A 22,915-nucleotide genomic window follows, 5' to 3' on the forward strand; every position below is an offset into this window, starting at 1 on the left:
ATAGAGCATGTCCCGCTGAACCTAAACTCAAGCACACACCATGCTGACTTTTCTTTTAAAGATTTTTTTAATGGGCATAAATTGAAGCGTGATCCGTCTTTATTCACAAAGCCAGAAAATAGCTTTAATATCCCACACAAATGCTTTCAGTCACGACAGATGCCAAGCCAGAAAAGCAATCAATAAAAAGCACGAACTGTATCACTATGAAAAATGATAAACTCCCTTCCACTGTTTACACGATTACATTTGTAGTATGCAGTCTGCTTTTATTTAAGACAGAATGAGATCCTCAGATGTTCTCTGGTGTTAATTTATTTAAACAATGATAACAAGAGAAATTCTGAAAAAAAACCCACATTTGCATTAAAGTAACTGTTAAATTTAAGAGTTTTCAAGTGTAGCTTGAAGAGTTTTAAGGGTTTTCTAGTGCAGTTTTAATAAATGACAATATGGAATCAAACTAACTGTTTTGTTGGAGTAGACAGCTTGATTCATTAAAGGTCATACTTACAAATCATTATAAGTGTGCCTATGAATAGCATGGTATTTAAACTACACGCGTCTGAGGCAGCAGCGGTGCCGTGAAGCCAAGAGATGTGGAATGCAAACAGTAGCTTGGCAGAGTTCTGTTTATGTTCTCTCTCTCTCACACACTGTCTGTTTTTTTTATTGACTCTACAACTGGCCTTGTGCTCAGGCTCTGAATGTGTGTGTGTGTAATTTTTGATCTAATTCCATGCCTTGGGTAGAGCCCTGCTGGCTCTAAGGTGCGTGTCCTCGTTTCAGACGCGCTGACAAAGTGGCCCCTCTGAAATGAGCTGTGTGGCCTGTTCACAAGAGGGGAGCAGATGCATTTTACTGCCTTTGATCTATGGGCAAACAACCTGCAGATTACGAGAAAAAAACGGAAAAAACCAGAAAACTGAATATATGTGCTGTCTGTACAGAAAGAGGAAACAAATACTGACAATACTTTTTCTCTGCAGATCTTCCTGCCAGATCCCTCTGCGTGACAGCGATTGTCTTGCCTTTGCAGATTTTTACTGCAGCGGTGGCTGTGTTACATATCCCTTATTATATGTCCCATTATATTTCAAACACATTCTTCCTATTCACTCTGCTGAGCACACAGCCGGAACATTGACTTTCATAGACGCCCCGAGGATTCATAAAGTAAATGTCTGAGCTGGCATCAGGTCAAGCCTGTTATAAAACTGACGAAACCTTCAACAGACGCATACAGAACCATGGAGACTGCCTCTCGAACAGAAGTGTAACCATTATAGGAAATGTGTTAAAGCACGAACTATGTTTATATTAGCTTTAAACTGAACATGAGTTATGGCAAATCAATACATAATAAATTCGCCAGAAGGGTTTTGTGTTTCCCCCTGTAATTTAATCTTGGCAGCATCAAAAACCCTCTAAAACAGCACGTAAACCACATAATCGTAAAGTAAAAACCCACAATGTGATCACTCTTCAGTGACTTCTTATACTGTTATATAAACAAAAGTGATATTATTTTAAAACAATATCTGGCAAACTTATTTTGGGCTACTTGTGGCTGTGCTGTGGATTGGTTACGGCACCAGCGAGTATTCAGTTGGTCAGATATGGCCCAGGAGTTATGAAATGGGCTGATCGCTGGAAGTCCAAATGTCACAGGCTTCATGATATTTGGGCAGGACTCAACACCATCAGCTTTAGCCAAATGTGGCCCAACATTTAGGCCAAACACATATAATCATTCTTTTTCTCTTTTTCTCATAGAGCATCATTTAATACATGAAGGGATCTGTTTGTTTCCACATATTCTACAGTCACATTTTATTTTCATGATATCCTAAGTGTAACTTTACATGAAAAAAGTAAGTGTCCAACGAGCAACGTGCTACAGGTTTATATTACACCCTCAGGTCATTTCTAAGCATTGGAGTTTTGAATTACGGGAAAGTCACTGAATACTGCCGAGAAGACGGATGGAGAAGAAGGATTTAAAAGTCACAAATCAGAGCAGGAAACTCCCTTTGAGTTTTTCTTGACAGCTACATTTTTAGCTTTTGTGCACCATCGGCAGATCCTGACAAAAAAACCCACGATGTAAGCCTGGTGACTGAATGGCTCTTTTGAAAATGCTCTATGGAAATGAACAACTCTTGTTATGACTTTCTTGCTGGAATTAGGGCTGTGCGATATATAACCAAAATCTCATATCCCGACATAAGGGATTTATCGTCCCGACATATATAATAACAAAAATTCTACATTTTCTGCAATCTGTGAATCTCGGGCAGCTTGACTTGCGTGAAGTGTTTTCAGCTGGGCGTCGTGTACCTGGAGTCGAGTGTTACATTAGTTGAAACGGCCTCAATTTTCTTTGTGACTAATTATTACACAGCGTGCTGCGGGGAAAAGCACCTGACGGCTCTTTTTAGCTTCTCATCTGTAAACACTCTGCATTCTATTTCACATGATGCAGTTTATTTTGAAAAATCTCAACAGGATCTTCAGCTTTATTGTGAAAATAAACATGCGGACGGAGCCACACGATGGTTTTACCGTCGTTGTTGCTAACGTCGCTTGTCGTAGTTTTTTTTTTTTACATTCAAACCTTTATTTAAACATCAGTACAATACAAAATAGAATTAAACAGTACCATATTAATGGTGTTGTACTTACAAAAAAAATTGCATACCATAGACAAACAAATAAAAGAACAGTTTTCAGAACCTACAATATAAATATGTTAGGGGGAAAGTAACTGATCAAGCCAAAGAACAAAGTGATTGAAAGATCTTGATTTTTTTTACAAACACCAATAGTTTTTATAGCTTTTGGGTTAGTGGAGTTCTTAATTGAATTAAGATACTGTACAAGTTCAAAGGAGAATACATAAAAAGAGGGATGTCTTCCTAAACATTTGGACTTGTGAATATGAAATTTAGCCATTAAAATTAACAAGTTAATCATATATCTGTTATCAAAGTTGAATTGTCTTTGGTTTTTGTGCAGACCAAACAAAACATATTTCCAAAACACTACAAATCCTTTAAATACATTTTCTGAGATAAAAACACATAAACTCTGCCAAAAATCTTGCACAAGGTTACAAAACCAAAAAGGATGTGTAGTAGATTCCTTGGAAGTTTTACAAAAGCTGCAGCTTGTATCAATGTCTAAATTGAATTTGCTTTGAAGATAATCTTTAGAAGGATAAATTCTGTGTATTCATTTATAAGAAATATCTTTAATTTTGTTGGTAATTAAAAACTGATTAGGGAGTCTCCAAACTTCGTTCCACATAATACCATCTGAGAACCGGTTCCAGAGCAAAATTACATATGGTAGCGTGGTTATGCTACTCTGAAATAAAGATCTGATAGATTTATTGTTGTTTTTAGATTGCTTAGAAAAGCAAATCTTGCCAACAAAAGTTTGTATGGGAGATGCCAACGGCCTGTGGAATGAAGTGATATTAGGTTGTTGTACTCATGAGTAGAAATGTTCAAACACTGGTCATGTAACAGTGTCTGTGGGAAAACAAGAAAATGACTTTTCTAGCACTTTATCCCAATATCAAAGGTGTTTTTCAGTACTGAATTGTTGCACAGAACCATGACTGTATGTTTTCTCCCCGATTTTGTGGAGCACTCAACAGCATTCATTTGCAGCAAGCACAGAAAAGATCGATTTAACTGCTACCCAACATGCAAGAGGCTCGTCACTATCGTTTATTGATAGTTTTGAAAAACTTGCTATGTCATATTATTCACAGGAAGATAGAAAAGTTAATAAAATAAAGAAGATCATAATAACAAATAAGGCAATAATCCTCAAAGCCACACTGCACTATGAAAAGCAAGCAAGAAGACGCAAGGGGAAATACCGACTGCACCACATATCAAGAAAACTGCCTGACAGTCATTATCAGAAGTGGATAACAATGGTCAGTGAAAGGGCGATAATCACTCAGATGGAGGGAAAAACGACTTTCCCTTCATTTACAGTGCATCAGGAGTGACAAACTCCTGCCCCCACACAGTCTTTCTGAGAGTGCGGATGGGCGACAAGGTGCTTCATAACGACGGCACAACTGAGCGTGGCAGCTCAATCCACTGTTGTTACACAAAAGTCATCCAGACAGTGAATGGAGCCGACGTAGCAATAGGAAAGAGAGAAATTCCACATTGCATAACCAACCTCTTATCTAAGCTCTATTATCTTGGCCACGGCTTGTTATATGGCTGCCAAAGCTATCGCACAAAACACTGAAGCAACAGTCCTTATTTGGCTTCGCCTGCACCCACACAGAAACTCATACACAGAAAAGGCTAAATGTTGCAAATGCAATCAACACACCAACAAACAATGAGCTGTAATAAATTGCAGCCTAACATATCACTGTATCTTATTTCAGATGGGGAGCTGAGTGCTGAGCAATTATTGTCAGCATCGCTTGGCCTATAAAGACTATTCCCCTCAGAGCTGGTGTTGGTAGTGAGTGTTGGTAGCAGAAGAGCATGTCGACAACTGTTAACGCTAATTGCTTTCACACCAAGAGCGATCTATTAAGAAAACATGCAGCAAGACTGCACAATGTCACGACTGTGTGAGTCATGCCTTTGAAAACAAGCCATTCCTGAAAAACATGACCACATGGACTGGAGGCTGATTTGTAATCTGCATGCTGTTTTTGAAGACTTGAGATTTGTGCCACTAATACCATGTTGCTGAATCATCCCGGGTCTCTAAAAGCTTTAAACTGTATCATGAAAGTGAAAGCTTGAATGCGGTCAAATATGGTATTTTAGTGTCAGCTGTAGAGATTTTAAACATTGTGTAGCATCTTTATCTACTCTGCTCAAATTTTATTTACTTATAAAAGTAAAAAAAACATCTAATGATACCACAGGTTGGCATAAAATACTATTTTTGCAGCAATAGAGCTATTAGCTGAAAACAGGGCCTTTTTTTGCCATGGTGTGCAGTGCGTCCTTGAACATTTTGAAGAAATTGAACAAGTGGAGGTCAAAACAAATAGTAGCAAGGAAAAAAACTATGAGAAAAAGCATTTGAAATAGGAATAAAATCCATTAACCCTTTAAGACCTACCATAGAACCAAGTCCGCCAGAGCTTATATTATATTTTTACATGGTGTGGTGCCATTTTTGGGAGCATTTCAAGTTGCTATACATCAATACAACAATTATAGCCCAGATTTTAATAATATGTATTCATTAAATGCATAGTAATTACATAAATTGCAAAAAAGTGCAATAAACTACAAAAAAATTGAAAATCGTTTTTGCTTTTTTAACATATATTTCTAGTTAGAGAAATTTAAGAGGCTTATCCCTCAAAACTGTAAATACAAAAAAGTTGCACAAAATAGTTTCCTACCACAGGAAATTTATTTTGAGTGTCTTCATAGTTTTATTTTTGAAATACACCAATTTTTATATACTGCAGGAAAAACGAAAATAAATATTATAATGCAAATTTGCAAAAAAGCAGCATATGCATCAAAATAAACTATTTCCAGCAGTGCAATATGAGTCCTAAGCATCCCAGAAAAGAAACAGAAAGTCATAAAGTCAAAGATAACTTTTAAAAACACCAGTATAGGCCCATGAGGCCCTGATGGTAAAAAAAACTACATTTCCGCGAAAATGACGTCACTTCCGGTTTCGGGCAGGTCATGGCGGACGTGCAAAAGTTCGCACTGACGTCTATTCCAACGTAGGAAGTGTTATGAACAGCTGATCGGATCGGCAAAGCGTGTTTCTGGAATATTATGTTTTTGTTGCTGCAAGTGCTTTTTATGCAGTTTTTGCAAAGCTATATGTGGAAGGAAACTGTGACCTAGGACAAGCTGATGACATAAGATGTAAGTACAACTCCTCCAGTTTCATATGCAAAAAAAATTATTGCGCTAGCTTACGCGGTTGCAGACCGGGATTTAAAAATAGTTACGCAAAACAGAGCGTGCCTGCTCCGACCGGCTCTAAAGGGTTAAAGATCTGACGCAGGACCTGAGAGATTATCTCACCCTTGATCTATCTACTGTTTGTATTCTCATGTCGAGAAGACATCCTTAAGCCTTAGGTATGAAAAATTACTGGACTGAAAAGTCAGTGGCAACAGGTCTTATGGAGCGATTCATCCAAATTTGCAATTTCTGTCCGAAATTGTCAATATGTACACAGGATGTCGGGAGAGAAATACAACAGTGAGTCACTGGAGCCATCTGCAAAATGCAGTTTAGGCTCTGTCATGGTTTGGGGCTATATTTCAGCCAGCCAATGGAATGAATGAAGGTAGGAAAGTACCATCAGACGTTGATCAACCATGCAACACCATCTGGAAAGTGAGTGATTGGCAACAGCTTCATTTATGAGCGAAACCACAACCCAAACACACTGAGGATGCAGTAAAAGTATATCTGGATAGAAGAACACACAATGGAGCGCTCTCAGTCGTTGATTGGTCTCCCTGGAGCCCAAAACTCAACTTTATTGATACAGAACAGAACAAAAGGCAGAAACATCCAAAGAAGAGCTTTGAATGTACTTTAAGAAGCCTGGAGAACTAATCCTTATGATTGCTTTAATAAATTAAAAGAAGATCACATAAGAGCGTTCAGGTTATGTTGAAAAATAAATGCAGCCATACGAAATATTGACTTTTAAGCTTGTTAGAGTTGTACAAACTCAACCCCGTACCGATTTTCCCAGCAAAATGTAAAGAAATAAAGGTTGATCCAAGACTTTTGCACTTCTACGCTTACGTTTAGTAGTAATTATTCCTTATTCGAGCTCTCGGCTTGCAAGTTCTGCCTAGTTTAAAACCGGGATAAAGCCAAAGAGGCATGTTCTTTGTCACATTATGCAGCTAATTTTATCTTTATTTAAAGTACATAAACCATATCATCATTTCAACTCGAATATGTCGCCTGGTAAACTCAGGTTCTTTCTCTTTCTCAGGTACAGCTTGTTTCTTGCAAACAAGCAAACACACACACACACACACACAAAAGCTTTTATATTTGCTTGCAGCAGAGTGTTGTTGAAATCATTATCAATACTTTTCCCCAACACACAACTCTTAGTGACACCGCAACCTTTCTACAAAATAAGTCTGCAAGGCTGGAAAAAGCGACCTCCAATCGTGCACATAAACAAAATGTTGAAAAGGGATTCAAGTGATATGAAGGCTGAAGTAAGCCAGGCTTTCAGAGCTCTCTCTTTGCTCTATGCCAGAGAAGGACACGGCTGAAAAGGAAAACAGCCATTACTTAATGAGCCACTTAAAGAGTGCCCTCTCTATTTAGGTTTCATTACTTTTATTGTAAATCCTTCACAGCCCTCGTCTGCTAGTCATTCATTCAGAGCTTCCGCGGCCAAGTGCACCATTATATATTAACCAAAATCACAGGGCTGGAAAATACCTCAGCTGAATGACAATTATGATTACTATGAAGTTATCCCCCCAAAATGTCTTTTTCTTAAACTACTCAAATGAAATGTCTTTTGTTTACATTGTTTAATAACATTCATTAATCAAGAAGCCAGAGAGTGGTTGTGAAAAGCAACAAAAAAAGGGGGGGAGTACAAATCAGCAGCAGATAATTACTGTGGAAACCTTATAACAGTGCAGCTCCTAATCCATCGCAGGCTCAGGGACAGCATCTTAATCAGAAGCTAATTACATCCTGTCATTCACCGCAATGAAAATATGGAGACAGGAAGATGGAAGACGGCTCAGGACGACAAGCAGGAAATGGATATATATGCCTACAACAAGTTACCCACGTGCTTTTATGTGCCTCTTATTATGTGTCAGTGTGCACTGTCACCAAGCTTACAGCTTTGAGCTTGAAAACAAAGAGGCTCTTATTCTGACAGTTAAAAGTGTCGTTACATCCAGACCCCTAAAAACAGACAACTGACAGTTTCACAAAGCTCTCGCTGGAGAGGGCAGCCATTAATCCCACTGGTTTCCAACCTTCAGAAATCAACAAATACATATTATCACACATGATAAGAACATACAACTCATTCTTAGCTCGTGACATTTTTCATAACTTGTCTTCTTGTTGTTGTTTTTTGTTTGTTAGTAACTGAAAAAAATCTGTGCAAGTGATTCAATAAATGCACAAAAGAGGCCATCAAACGTGTTCTCAGGTTTGCTCTCTTCTCAGACAGACTGTTAAACCACCGACTTTCGCTTTCACTGCCATCAAGAACAGTACTTCAGAACAATGCTCCTTATTAATATAGTATTTGTGCGTCCTTGTAGCTGATTTTTGTAAACATCTTAAATCAAATACAGTTAACGCCCACGTTTGCGAGGTTGCCGTCTTCTTATCTGCCTTTACAGGAACACTATTTCCCTGTGTTGCAACCAACTGTTGATCTGAGTGAATAATGTGAAACCGGCAGCAGGAATGTAAACTGCATTGTTTGCATGCTTGTACCTGTGCATGTGCGGATGTTTGACTCAAATTAAACAAGAAATAGTAAAACAAAAACAAAACACTACTTTCTAGTTCTACTAGTGGTCAGAAGATACACAAGGAAGGTAGGTTTAAACAAATGTACCTATTTTGGTCCACTGTCACTGAAATCTATGATGCTTTGCCCTTCCAGTGTAACATGTGACTCCCTCAGGAGCTCTCCATTGGGCTGCTATTTATAGGCTGGTAAAATGATAAGGTCACAAAATCAAATCAAATTAAATCTACATTTTTTATTCATTCTCTCCCCTTTTTTTCTTAAACTATAATAAGCCAAAAAGCCATGTAACATTTCTCATTGGGCAAAATAAAAACATGTTCATATTCCTTAAAACAGGCACTGAAAAAACTGCACTGAACCTGCTATGGAATCTACAACAGCACCTAAAAATGAAAGCACCTGCACATTAACTCATTAACATCTTAACAGCTGAAACAATTTATAAGTGTTAATTAGAAATGAACAAAAGGGATGCCAGAACTGGCTTGCTGGTATTCACAATGCCAGTAAACCAAATCTCTTTATACACTATTTTGCAGTTGAGCTTTGGGAAACTGCGATGCTCATTTCCCCTTTTTTGGAGAAGATCATTTGCAGCCTAGATCAGCTTTGGGAAGTTCCTAATACAAATACGCGTTACATGCGATCTCTAAGCAGGCCTCACACTTTTGTGAATACGGTGTTGTCAGTAACAGAGAAAAGTGATCATCCTGCTTCCAGATCCGCAGCATCGTCATCAACCAAAAGTTGGTTGATTAAATGAATTGACGAAGGCCTGATGGGTCACAAAAAAGGAAAAAGCAAACTCAAACCGCATGGCACCAGTGACGTCATCATTAGCAAATCAGACAGTTAACTATCTATTAGCTATTTGACCGATCTGCATTTATATATACCTTTCAACCATGTCTGAGTGTTGATGTTGCATGCTTTGTCTACCAGAGGGCACTCAGCAACTCTCCTGTTGGCAACATGTGTTTGGAAGAGCACAAACACGACAGGCTGCTGATTCCAGCAGCATGAGGCAGCGCGTAAATGAATAACTCACGACTTGCTGTGACACAACAACATTATATTAGTAAGGACTCATAAACAATTACTTCCTGAAAGAAAAAAATACCACATTTTATCATGTTCTGATGTTATTCAATAATTAAATCAATATAAATGCACAATGACCAGTTGACTAGGAAGCCATTCTTTAAGGGAAAACTTTAAGAATATACAACTTGGACAGCTGCACGCTGGAGGTTCGGTCATGTGTTCGTGTCAGACAGAGAAAAGGCTTGCGAATGTGACCATGCATTTATCAGCCACGCTGTCGCCTACAGTGTGTGACAGTTAGAGACAGCCAGGGCTTGGGGACGTCCCACTGGCATTAAGAAAGCTCTCTCCATGGGATGCGTCAGCCAATGAGCAACGGAGCCTCGGGGGGCTGCCTTGTTAATTAAAGCCGGAGTTGTTTGTCAGTGCCGACATATGATGCACAGCACTATCACCGTTGGGGGAAAGTGAAAACACGAAGCAAGATTGCTGCAACCCCTGCAACAAATCTGCTGCCTCACCATGGAAGCAAGACATCTCACTACAGCAAGGACCGCTGCGGTTTAAGGTGCCAGTATTGGTTTGCATCGTGTTACTCAAGTGGCAACGAGCAGAGCGGAAACACAAAGCTGACCCAGGGAAAAGATGTGAAATTATAGGATTTTTGGGCTCTTTAAAGCTTTACACAATCCGTCAATCTGCTGAAAGCCAAACCTTCAGTTTAAGCTCAGGATTTATCGGCACGTCTCTGCACAAGTGTGCTTTCTAACATGAAATCTTGAGTTCCGGCCTTACTAACGACTCCAAATAGTTAGCATGTGGTCATATCTGGGTGCTAACTATGAGACACTCGAGTGTAGCTATATTAAGGGGAAGTCTCTGGGGCGAAAAAACTGCTGCTCTGACTTCATCGCAGCACTTGATGATATATAATGACACATATTTGTATCTGGAATGTTGCTGGCTTAAATCCATGCACCAGCTGCCAAAACACAGGCAGAGAAAATGAAGCAACAAATCTCAGTTTCCCTAACAACTACTGTCAAGCTCCTTGAGGGCAAGGGACTTAATTTCCCCATACTCCACCAGCGGTGCTACTCAGTAGCCAACGATCGAGGATGATTAGTGTGCAAAACTTGAGAAAACAGAGCCATGCAGGAAAACAGCAAGCAAAACATCCCTGGATACACAAAGAGACAGAGTCTTTGATATATGAACCCATTTTCCGCCAGAATCCCAGACCCCCTTGGCCTCCTGCCCTTCACACTGTTGTAATATCACTAAATCAACTAAACCTAAATCCCCCATTAGACTGAATTTAGAAACCCACGCTGCGGAACGGAAAACCCAAACAAATCTGTAAATTCATGTTAAAGCAGATGAACAGAAGGATTGTGGATTAACGAGAGGGGATTTGCCACTCCGACATCACTCACAGAGCAAATGGAGCAAATCAAACATCTTATTAATACGTTGACAGATGGATAATTGTGTCATTTTATTATCTCCTCACTTGTTCGATACACACAGGGAGACTTCTGGAGGGTATAAGCTGTAAAGCATAATTGTTTTATATCGCTGCTATGTCCACGAAATTGGCCTTCAGGAACTGAAAGAATTCCCCAAAGTTACTCAGACTAATATACGGGCTAATTTATCCTTCTTCTTAAAGTCGTGTTTCTTAAAAAGAGAAAAAAATAAGGGAATAATTTTCCTGACTCATGCGCAATGATTTCATTCTTTACTTAAAAAAGAAATAAAAACCACAGAAACTGTGCATGAGCTTTTCTCCTTTTCAACAGCCCACAGTAACAGATTGACTCTTTTTGAATCATCACTGAATCATACCCCCATTTAAAAAAAACATCATCATAAGTTGCCCGTGACAAAGCAGCACGGCTGTGTTTGCATAGTCGATTTGCACAGGTAAGTAAGCGGCTTTCCTGCGAGAAACGAGGGGATTCAAAGCGAATAAACACGGTGTAATCAAATGCGGCTGTGGCTGCAAATTGCTTTCGGCTGTAATGAAACCGGGTTACGGGGTAGCAGGCAAGACCACCACACAGCCTAAGCCTTTATCGAGGGAGCTCGATCCTATCGGCGCTGAGCTGGAATATCAACTGAGTGAGCTTAGAGTGGAAGTGCTCTGGGAGTAACCCATAACCTCAGGCATGAGTTACAGACTAGAATGGGACAATCAAACAGCAGTAACCCAAAGGTGACGTAGATTTTATGAAACACATTCACCCTGAAGTGCATCAGAGAGCAGACACACACACACACACACACACACACACACACACACACACACACGAAAAAAGATTACAGGGAGATTTGAAAGCAATGAGATTAAACACAAGTAAATATTGCTATGTTGGCCATATGGGCTCACTGAACCCGGGGAGGGTGGAATAAATAATGACGGTGAAATCCTAATGAGACCGACTGTATGGCCTGACATAAACACAACCGTGCTGGCCATCAGTCACTTTAAAGAGGTCAGGAGGACCACACGCTCGCTCTCCAGATGGTGTGCCAGCTTATCGGAGCATAATGCAATAAGTCAGAGCTATTCCCTGACTGCCCCCCCCCCCATAATTGATGAGTAATTAGCACAGGTAGAGTAGGTCATGAGCTCCACTCAAGCACGCGGTGAGTAGGTGAAAGAATGACTCATGGACAGATGATGTGATGGTTCCGGTGGGCACACACGGCGGAGAGGCCATTTCACTCTCAGTGATGCAGCTAAAACAAATGTCATTAGCGTTGTCACTTACAGCAAACAATACACGAAATTAGCACTAAGTCAACACTCTGATTTCATTCACCACATGCACAGAAATCAGAGGCACAAAAAAAAACCCCTATCTGTGCTCATCTCTTCTTCTAATTGTACCAGATCCACTAACATCATTTAATAAGCGCAGGCCATTTGCATGCAAATCAGACCAATTATCAACAAGTAGCTGGTATGTGAGTATCATTTCACATTGAGCTGTATCATGCCTCATTTGCGTAGCCTTGAAACATAAGCTTCTGTGCAGCGCACAGTGTTCTTTCTCTGTGTTCACTCAACACAGAGAATTATTATAGCTAGTAAATGTGTAAAACCAAAATTGGATAATTATCTGGCTTCGCCTCGCTCTCACAGAGGCAGCGTTTATTTACTGTAATGTTTTTATTAAGATAAACCCTCAAAGGATAAATCTAACCTCATCTCCCACATCAGAGACAGATGTCCAACTTGTGAACTAAAAAGACGTCTTACAGCATCACAACACGTGTTACTTTTCCCAGAAGTCATTAAGTGCAGCGCACTTCAAAGTCTTCCAGCCATCAGAAGTGGCTGCCATGCAGCACAGAGGGCAAAGGTGCTTTTACATACAAAATCACATGGAGATGAATGAGGAGAATGGGCAGCAACACACAAGTTTATCTGGGGTGAGTGCCGCTTGTGAAATTTAGCCTGATTAGCCAAAAAACTCTGCAGTGTCATTAAAGCAGTTTTACATCACTGCACTCGCCTTTTACATCATTATTCTTCTCATATAAGTTCATTCCCAACAATATTTCAGGGATCGCCCTTGCACTCCTATCTGCTTTCCCGCCTGCTTTAAGTACCATGAAGCTAAATGGAATTGCAGGATAATCACAGATGACCCTGACAGGTTAAACTTGTTAATAGCTGGGCAGTGGAGAATTGATTATCAGCTTCAAGTGAGTGAATCCTACATTCAGAATAGACAACTGGTTAAGATTTTATGCTGCAAACACGCAGTCCACCATTATATTGAATAAGAGCTATGTAGGAGGCATGACTGATGACTGATTAATCGCCACCATAGTTAAGCTTACATAGAAAGGTGTGATTGGATCCACGGCCTCTCAAACGAGGCCATCATCTTAAAATACACAGACACCAGTGAATATTAGGTATATATTTTTAAAGGTAGTTATTTATATACAGTACCATCCTCAGAATGAGCCATAAAAAAGCAACAACAAACCTGCCTCATCAGTCTGCCTAATATCCCACAGGGAGCTATGTTTCATTTGTCATTTTGAATGTAATGAGATAAAGGAGCTAAATAAAGGAGGGTGTCACAGGGGGACCTCCTCTCTTCCTGAAATCACTGCTCTGACATCTGACATAGCTACCACACGGTAATGACAGCAGCAGAGTTATCAGCACGTGGTGTGTGAGCCTCCAACACACGAATGATGTAATAGGCAGTTTATCAGAGGTCGGAGTGTCAAGAAAGCAGAAAACAGAAAAACGCACAAACCAGATCCAAACCTGTCCCACCAAAGCACCTGTTTATTCTCCAATCATATGCTGGCTCTCTGAAGCAAGTAATTTTCAAGAAACAGGTGTGTGTGTGTGTGTGTGTGTGTGTGTGTGTGTGTGTGTGTGTGTGTGTGTGTGTGTGTGTGTTGTAAACACTTTCATGACAAGGACTCCAAACAAACGCACATCAAAGCGAGCACTGATCTCATCTACAAATATCAGACGATTACAAGAGTAATCCTCATCCATCTCATTACCGCCATCTCAAGTAAATTGGCTACAAATTGGACTAGTCCTTCATGTTGCTGGTGAGTGGGTGAGGACCCACTTACACGCACACACGCGCAGACAGACACACACACACACTCTTGACACATGATGAAGAATGCAAACACACAAACAGTTAACGATCCGCTTCCTCCTTACCTCCAGACGGTCCAGGCTGATGAAGCTGGCGATAGCAAATCCATCAATGATGTCCTCCTCCTGCGAGCTGGACTCTCGTCTCTTTCGCCGCGGGGGGCGCGAGACTCTGGCGGCGGCCGCGGGGTGCGGAGCTTTTTTACCGGGCAGGGAGGCGGCGTCCCTCCCCGGACTGTGTCCCTCCCTGTCGGAGCAGGAGGAGTTGGGGTCGGGGCTGCGGGCGTCTCTGCTCCCAGCCTCCCGCAACCTCCGCACTCTCTCCCGCTTGGATCGACATCTCCGACCCTGCTTCAGTTTCCCATCCATGCTGTCAGAGAATTCTCCCAGAGTCCGAAAGAAACAGCAATATTACTCCACAGCTCGCGCAATATCAAATAACACACGCGCACGCACGCACACGCAGACACACACACCGGACTGAGGATCGTAGCCTGCGCTGCGCTATAACGTGGAGACAGCGCTGCGTGCAGGGCTCTGTAAATAACGAGGCGACCGTAGCCTCACAACAGTGGATGACCTTGAGTATAAACCTCGCCAATCTCCATTACGATAAGCAAACGTTCCAAGTATCCCCGCGCAGGCGAGCGACTGGGTGAGAGTGAGCGAAGCGACGCGGATCCGCACGCTATTCTGTCACGAATCTGCGCCGTGTCGACGCGCTGGCCGCTAAAGCAGGTGCAAAAAAACGGCGAAACGCTCAAAATCCGCGCACTGCACTCGTCTCGTAACTTTTGTGGCATCTCAGTAATAACGAGCGGCGTTCAAAGCGGGAGCTCGCAGCATACTGCAGACAGCGCAGAGAAATCATGTCGCTGCCCGTTGTTGTTTTCCACCACCCCAATCCATGATCCAAGTCTGGCAAGAAAAAAAAGAGAGAGAGAGACAGTATCGGGACAGTATCCGTCCGAGATAATGCTGATAATAAACGCCTGGTAAACGTGTCGATAGAAGCTGTCGAATGAGAGAATAATCCCGCGGACGACGCTTTGACTTTTAAGCCATATTCCTCTCCGCTCTGCGCTTCAGAAGCAAAGGATCCGAAGTCTGAGAGCTACTTAGGCTATGCGCAGTGTTTCCTAAATGACCCGAGCCGTCCGGATAAGACAGACATCCAAACTCCATAGGGCAACGAAGCGGTCTATTCCAGTTTAGATAACGTTGAGTTTCCCTACAAACCTCCACTCCAGTCCGTCCCTCAGTTGCTCAGTGGCTCCTGGTATTTTCTGTTCGCATAATAAGGCTTTGATAAGTGTCCTTAAAGCGACAGGAGTGATTAAAATCTCTCTCTCTGCCCCCTCCCCTCTCTATCTCTCATTCCCTTCATCCGAAATTAAGATACGCAGTCAAGCTTCAGAGAACCCACATAACTGACGTATTTCCGCCACCTCTGGCCTACAATTTACCATAGGAAGGAAGCGTGTGTAAAAAAAAGAAAGCCAGAGAGAAAGGGAAAATCATTCTCTCTCACTGTTGGGTACACTTTGTCATACAAGGCACTATTTTAGTCTGTCTGTCTGCCGGAGCTGATGCCACATCATGCCGTTTCCCGCTGACGGTTTGCGCTGTCTCCCTCTCACACACTCTCATCTATCAGGTTCTGACAGCTTCTCCATTCCGAGCATGCTGACTCTCCCCCCCCCCCTCTCCCCCACCTCAACCCTCTAAATTCACCAGCAGACAACAGAAAGTGCAAAGCTGTAAAGCTGCGTTTCACTGTCGCATAAAAGTCAGAATTTCATGAGTGCACTGTAATAAAATATATATTTGAAATATGGGTTTGTCATATTTACCCTGCCCCAAACCTTTTTGTAAAGCCTGAGCAGGACTGCTGTGTCTCTGCAGAGTGAGCACTTCCAGGGGGTCCCTGAGGGAATTCCAGGGAATCCTGTGCAAAGTGAAACTGCTTAATTTATCTGCTTTCTATCAGGAGAAATCAGGGCAATGACATTATACAATCACTCCACTGTGTAATATTTTTTTCAGTTAAAGGTTTCACTGCCCTTACTGTGACTGTAACACCACCCAAACTGTAACAGAGACTTTTGCAAGCCTTTATAAATGTTTATTTTCTCCCCTGCAGAGCCATCAGGTTGTGATGCAGACGTGTAGGAACAGGTATCTCAGGTTAACACCGTTATCGATACTCTATACTGTGATTATGTTTTCATAAAGGTATTTTCTCAATCGACTTCTTCAATTACATGGAAACATAACCTCAGAAGCCAACAGTCCAATTTTCTAGGCAAGCTAGTTTATAGATTGTCGATTATGTTTACTTCCAGAGGATCTGCATCTCATTTCCAGTTACACAAGTCGAGGAAGTTGTTCCTTTGTAAATGTCTGGTGAGTATTTGCATAATACTTTGCTTAGTTGGAAACCTGTTCTCTTGCTGTGGGCTTAAATGAAAGAAGCTTGCTGTTTAGGTTATTATTACTTTATTAGCAAATACATGGCATGCTGTCAAGTGTTCTCTGATGAACTCGTAACACATATGAATGAAAGAATTTAGCAAAATATTATATTGCAGCTATATTGTGACCGATGAATGGTGCTAGAGACTTAGTGTCAATCGTCTAATAAGTATGGAACCTGAAGATGAACCGCACCACTGAGTGTGACATTTTGCTTATAGGAATCCTCTGGCTTATCACCTGATTTTCACACTATGCCAAACAGGAGAGTCAAAGCTACAAATGCTATCCTGGAGTACTTAGGTAGTTAGTGCAGTGGATCAGGTGTGGAAATTTTCTTTAACATAAGAATCTTTGGTGGAAATGCAAAGCAATGCATCAAAATGCAAAATGAAAGTACTTTTATGCAAATACAGAGTGCTGCAGGGAAAATTATCCAGCGCACTGCAGGTGATTAAACCACAGTCTGCACTGAGTGAGTGAGCATGATGATCCTTTTATGATAAACATCAGGTTAGGCTGTAACCTGTGCATATGCAATTATAAAATTGTAAGACTCTTGTCTTTTGTTTACAGCTGTCCACAGTTCAAGGCCCATTGCTGAGTTTGTTATATGCCCTCATTTACTTTTCATTGAAGTTGTCAGTTTGAATAAGGCAGCCGCTGGGCCTATATGTCACTTTGAAGAAGGATAACCAGGTGAGCGGTGCATCGATCTTTGCGCCGGTGCACTTTTCATCTTGAGACGGTATCGTTTTCATGTTACTTTAACTGCTGTGAATAAACCCCTCTCTGTTTGAGCTGCTTTGCGAGAACTCATTCAGTAAGGAGATTAAAAAAGGGGGAACAGGTATGGTGAGAGGGCCGTGGAGGAGAGGGAAGAGATTACCTCTGTTTCTTCCATGCAACTATTTGCTGTGAGCTTAATCCATAGCTACAGACTCTGAGCTCCCACATCCCAGTCATTCAAACGCTAGTCTGTTTGAAATGCTTAGCCCCAGCTGCGCTGGAAGCTAAAGGAAGGGAACCTGTCATGCTTTTTTATGATATTTAAGTGGCAGAATTGTTTTTCTTTGTGTCTGCCACCACGATAAGGATTCATTTGATGTTGCTGAGGTCAAGTTGCTCATTGCTTAAAGTTATTTTCCGCTGCGATAGTTCTAAGAGTCTGCTGTGTGGCACTGACATGAGATTGAGAGGTGAGAGATTTGAAGCAGGCAATAAAAAGGCTCTCTCCAAGTACACGCTGTGTCCTTTGTAAGGAATGTAGCCCCACAGAAATCAATAAGGCTAGATTTCACAGTGGAACCCCAGATAGCTGTAAGATGCACAAATCCCTACACTGCTGTAAATAAAATAAAAAAAATCTTTCAGTGTCACAACAGAATTTGTGCACACATCGTGCCAGTATATTACCTCTGTTCAACAAACCATCTCTTTTTTTAAGGCATAGTTGAAATGGCGAACGCTTTTTCCCCCAGACAAAAACGTTGGTATAAGAATATGGACATAAAAACAAAAATCCATTCCTGGAAGTTTTTGACATTCTCAAGTCGTGTCTTACAGGTCAAGTATAGTGTGACGCAAATGAGGTAAAGTTATGAAGTTGGGTTAATGAATGATTAGGGTTAGGCATCTAAATCACTTGGTTATGGTCAATGAAAAAGTGTGTTTATGGCCATGTTACACACCCAACTGCCAATTAGATTGAATGTAAACAATAAGATGCTCGGTCTACTATCAATGGAATTTCTATGTAGCCTTCTGGGCTGGTTCTTCAGGCCAATTCAGTGTAATGACTGTGAACCGCCCACCCCTTAAGTTTATTATAAGGAGGCACGGTGATGCAGTGTGTAGCACTGTTGCATAGCGCTGTGGGCTCACACACAGTTCAAATCCATTTATATTAAAAATCCTCTAAAAGACATCGAGCACTTTTCAGCCCTGTGAAGGGCAGAAATTCTGAGGAAACATAATTATGGATTAGGAAGTGAGGGCTGACCTTAACAAAACACTCACCTTTCCAGCTGAAATCACAGTCACCAACTTGTGCCAAAATCTGGTCCTCTGGTCCAGTTCCAGCTAGTTTGTCTTCATTGTTGAACTGACAGTCCACTGGGAGGATGCCATCAAGGAGAGATATGAAAGGAAGAAACTGCGATCCCAAAATGTAGAAGCTCAGGCTGAGGATGCTGTGGAGGTGGGTTGGAGGGTCTATGTGACAAGCACAAGTTAATCAAAGAGCTCCCCACTGTTGCCAAAGGAAGCGGTCACTGACTATGGCTGAAACAGAAGGAGACAGCGTGGTCTGCAGCACACACCCAGGTGTCATCACCCTTTGGTCAGCTGAGTGGATTGTGTGATGATTGGTCATGTATCCACACAGGTGAAAACATCACAGTTTACCATCAGCAAAATCGCCCCAACTTTAAGTCTCCTCCAACCCACTCAGGGCTGATGCAGTGCTGCAGTGACACAGAGTTTAGCATCAGTGTGTGAATGTGTGTGTGAATGGGTGGATGACTGGATATGTAAAGCGCTTTGGGGTCCTTAGGGACTAGTAAGGCGCTATATAAATACAGGCCATTTACCATTTACCATCTATTCCAATTAATAAATTGCTAGCATGCTGAAATGCTACACTTTGCTTTTTAGCAACTTAAAATTGACATTTATCTGAAAGCACCACCGTGTATCTGTGTAGAGCAACACAGCACTGGCTGTAAGCTTTTAGTCTTGTTCTTAAAAAGATAGTCTCAGATTTGCCATTTACTGATGAATTACCCCAATATCTGCCTCAAAATGATTTGCAATTGTTTGTTAAACCACAACCAGCATGCACGTCGATTCAATCCATCAGAAACTCCAGCAGCAATGACGACCAGCTGTTTTGAATATGAGATGTTGGATTCTAACTGAGACGTCTCTATTTGTCGCCCTAGCTGTCACTGAGGAATTACTGTGAGGGAAAACATAAGTCAGTGGTTTTATGCCTATAGGCCTTTCGGCTGCCTCTGTGACACATCATGGAGTAATTCACTAGTTTGGTGGCAATTTACAGGCAGGCTCAACAAGAAACCCGCCCGGGGGCCTCGAGCAACAAGCTGTCTCTCAGGAAACCGTGGCCAGCCATAGGATTGTCTGGGCTGGGGCCTCGCAAACTGCCGCATGAAAAATTAACCTGCTTGCTCAAAAGACACAGCTTAAACATCCTCCCGGCCCGAGAGCCTCCTCTCGTCATCTCTTACCCTCTCAGTCTCCCCAGCTGTCTCTTTCTATCTTTCCTTTATCCTTTGTTCCCCTCTTCATCTCACCTGTTTTATCTTCACAGCCTACGTTATTTAGATCTATCATTGAGCCTCTGCTCTATATCTATGCTTCAAAGGCAGCAGCTGTTTGTTCCATGCTGAACACAGACACATATATACATAGCGCGGGAGACTCGGCCACAGATATTGCATGTGTAACGTAAACATGGCCATAGCTGTGGACATCGGGTGATAAGGAATCATTCCAGCTTGGTTTAGAGCTGAAAGTCAAGTGGAAGTCACCAACTTAAATAAGTGAGGTAACAACATAGGATTAGTCAGGAAACGGATAGGAACGGTACTGAGGTGTCAATAATTTAACGGAGCAGGTTGTAAATCTAAGTGCCTTTGGATATTTCATAGCACTGGGGAGCAAAGTTTAATCAAACAGAGAGACTGGCCCCAGAGCTGTGTGGGTGAGAGAGATGAATCTACTGGCAGCCCTTGAGCAGGCAGTAGGGCTTTTATTACAGGCATCATTCAGGGCAAAATTAGCAATGTGACCTGATACTTTAGTGAAATAAATTGAGTTAAGAGACTAATGTGGATACATGTCATGTTAAATGTCATCATAAAAAATGTTTCTTTGAATTATTGTGTGCCACAAGGGGATACACTTCTCCTGTCATTGCCCCCCACCCCCCACCCCACCCACCCACCCCCACACACACACACACACACTGAGAATCCCTCAGTCAACATTTCTTGTTTTGGTTTCAGGCATTGCTCAACATTTAGAGAAAAAATAGCCATAATGGTTTTTATTGATCCTAAATGTCTAGTGCCCTCTCTGTTGCTAAAGTAACAATGCTTTCTGCTCCTCCAAATTGCATCAACAGATGTTGTGACAGCAGAGCTTTTCATAAAAGGCCCCCTAAGGCAGTCAATATTTCCCCTAGAAACCTGCTTCGATTCCTGTCAGCTGCTGAAAGATAGAGTGAGGATGTCATTTGAGTTCATCACTGATGGCTTAACTCACATCTTGTGGCGATCGCACCTGTATTATCGTTTCGAGTCTGTACGTAGGCAAAAGGATATGAAATATCTTGTACTTCCTGCTTTATTTTGTTCTTGCTTTAGTTTATCTTTTCAGATCCTCCACTTCCTGCCCTTGTGTGTTTCCCACCTGCAGCTGTGTTCTGCCTCTATCTGTATATTAACTGCATTTCCTTTTTCTTTGCCAGATCATCTTGGTGCCACGTGTCGAGCTTTCCAGCATTTACTCCCTTGTACCTTTGTGCTCGATCGTCTCTGTTCTGCTATGTTTTTTGCTGTTTTTCTTCCATGTCCAGTCTTTGTACCCACGCCTCTTCTGTTTCTATATTCTTATTTAATGAAGATGATCTTCCAATTCTTAGCAAGAAAAAGAATAACTGTTCCTTTAATTAGACATTTTGTGCAGTTTTGCTCCTTCTTAAAACCCCTATGGTGCAGCAGACACTGAACACTGCGATGAAAGTCTTTTCATCAAGCAAAGTTTAGTTAATTAAAAAAGCTTATGTGCTGAAAGGTCAACGCACTCCTCCAAGCGAAAACGGTGGGTTACATAAAGCATGATTTTTTTTAAAAAATAAAAGTACTTTAACATATTTTCCATGATTTACATGACTGAATCTGCCAGTGGTTAGATGCTTATGCGAGCTGTGATCCAGCATTAGCACACACAAAACAAAAAGCCAGTGAAGGAGACTCTGTGCATTTAATACTTTGCCTCCAGTTCCTATAACTCAGTAAATAACTCGAACAAAAGCAAATATTGACAGAGTGTAAGTGGTTTCTCTTACATATATAACAGCTCTTTTCTTTGGTGCACAGAGAGCTATTCCCACTTGTCCCCCTGCAATTAACGCCTGAGCCACCAAACCCCGCAAGCTGCACTGATAACTTGTGCCAAGTCCCCAAACAACCATCTCCCTTAACCTCCTACACACACACACACACACACACACACACACACACACACACACACACACACACGCACACAAAAATCATTCTCCCTTCTTTTTTCTTTTACAGACATGCAACCATGTGGTAATGTACCCTGTAACTGTTTGCAAGCGGCAGATTTTTCAGCGTCGAAGGCCGTGTCACACAATGCCACATTAGGAGAGGTGATGTTTTCTCGGTGGCACTCAACAGGCTGACACAATGTGACAAACTGTCACATGGGAGGGCTTCACCACCCAGGACTTTGCTTGTTAGAACGCGTGAATAAGTGAGCAAGTGGCACCAAAAGAGAGTGACAGAGAGAGAGCGAGTGAGCGTGGGGGAGAGAAAAAGAAGGAGAGACTTCCCTCGGCTTGTTTTCTAAGCATATCTGCAGCCATACAGCATAATGAGCACAATGTTAACAGACTGAGTAAACATAGAAGGCAGCATAAACAGGCTGACGGCAGGTGACAGTTATGTGTAATGAGGGGAGCTGCGGAGACGAGCCCATAAGGGTCTGGTGTCCACATGATTGTCAACTGTGGTCAGTTTATAGAGCGTGCCGCGATAAAACGTAACTTTAACTTTCATTTAAAGTTCATCATTAGCAGCTGCTGAGGGAAATCAACAATACATGAGCTCACTCCTGCTTATACAAGCGTGCCCTTTGCCACAGTGTTACATTTATGTCAAGGTACACCTGCATGCTGTGGATGAGCTGTTCCTTTCTAATGTACACTGAACTGTCTAGTTAAGCCGAGTAAGATTAAGCAATTGGATGCCACTTGCTGATTTAATGAAATGCAGCTCATGCATTTTATTTGGCTTGTCTCAACTCTGTATATTTTTATATATTTTATTTATTGTTTACTCTATTTAATTTGTAAAATATGTGTTATGTGTACACACACACACACACACACACACACACACACACACACACACACACACACACACACACACACACACACACACGTAGAAAAATATT

At 41.6% G+C, this 22,915-nt stretch overlaps 1 protein-coding gene across 9 annotated transcripts in view; it reads right to left on the bottom strand.

The window, feature by feature from the left end:
- Positions 1 to 15,583, bottom strand: part of fbrsl1 (fibrosin-like 1) — a 288,815-nt gene extending 273,232 nt beyond the window's left edge. For 6 of the 9 annotated variants that reach the window (XM_085293336.1, XM_085293335.1, XM_085293341.1 and 3 more), the window contains exon 1: positions 14,282 to 15,582. In XM_085293336.1, the coding sequence (XP_085149462.1) occupies positions 14,282 to 14,584 (303 nt within the window). In that variant the 5' untranslated portion in view covers positions 14,585 to 15,582. Of the gene's footprint in view, positions 1 to 14,281 lie in introns of all 9 variants that reach the window. The other 3 variants (XM_085293342.1, XM_085293340.1, XM_085293337.1) reach the window with 2 other exon arrangements.
- Between the last annotated feature and the right edge of the window lie 7,332 nt (positions 15,584 to 22,915).

Source organism: Mchenga conophoros, linkage group LG12, assembly GCF_057382185.1.
Source record: "Mchenga conophoros isolate Kocher_MC1m ecotype Shallow Benthic linkage group LG12, M_conophoros_male_GT1.1, whole genome shotgun sequence".
In the NCBI taxonomy this organism is placed as follows: Eukaryota; Metazoa; Chordata; class Actinopteri; order Cichliformes; family Cichlidae; genus Mchenga; species Mchenga conophoros.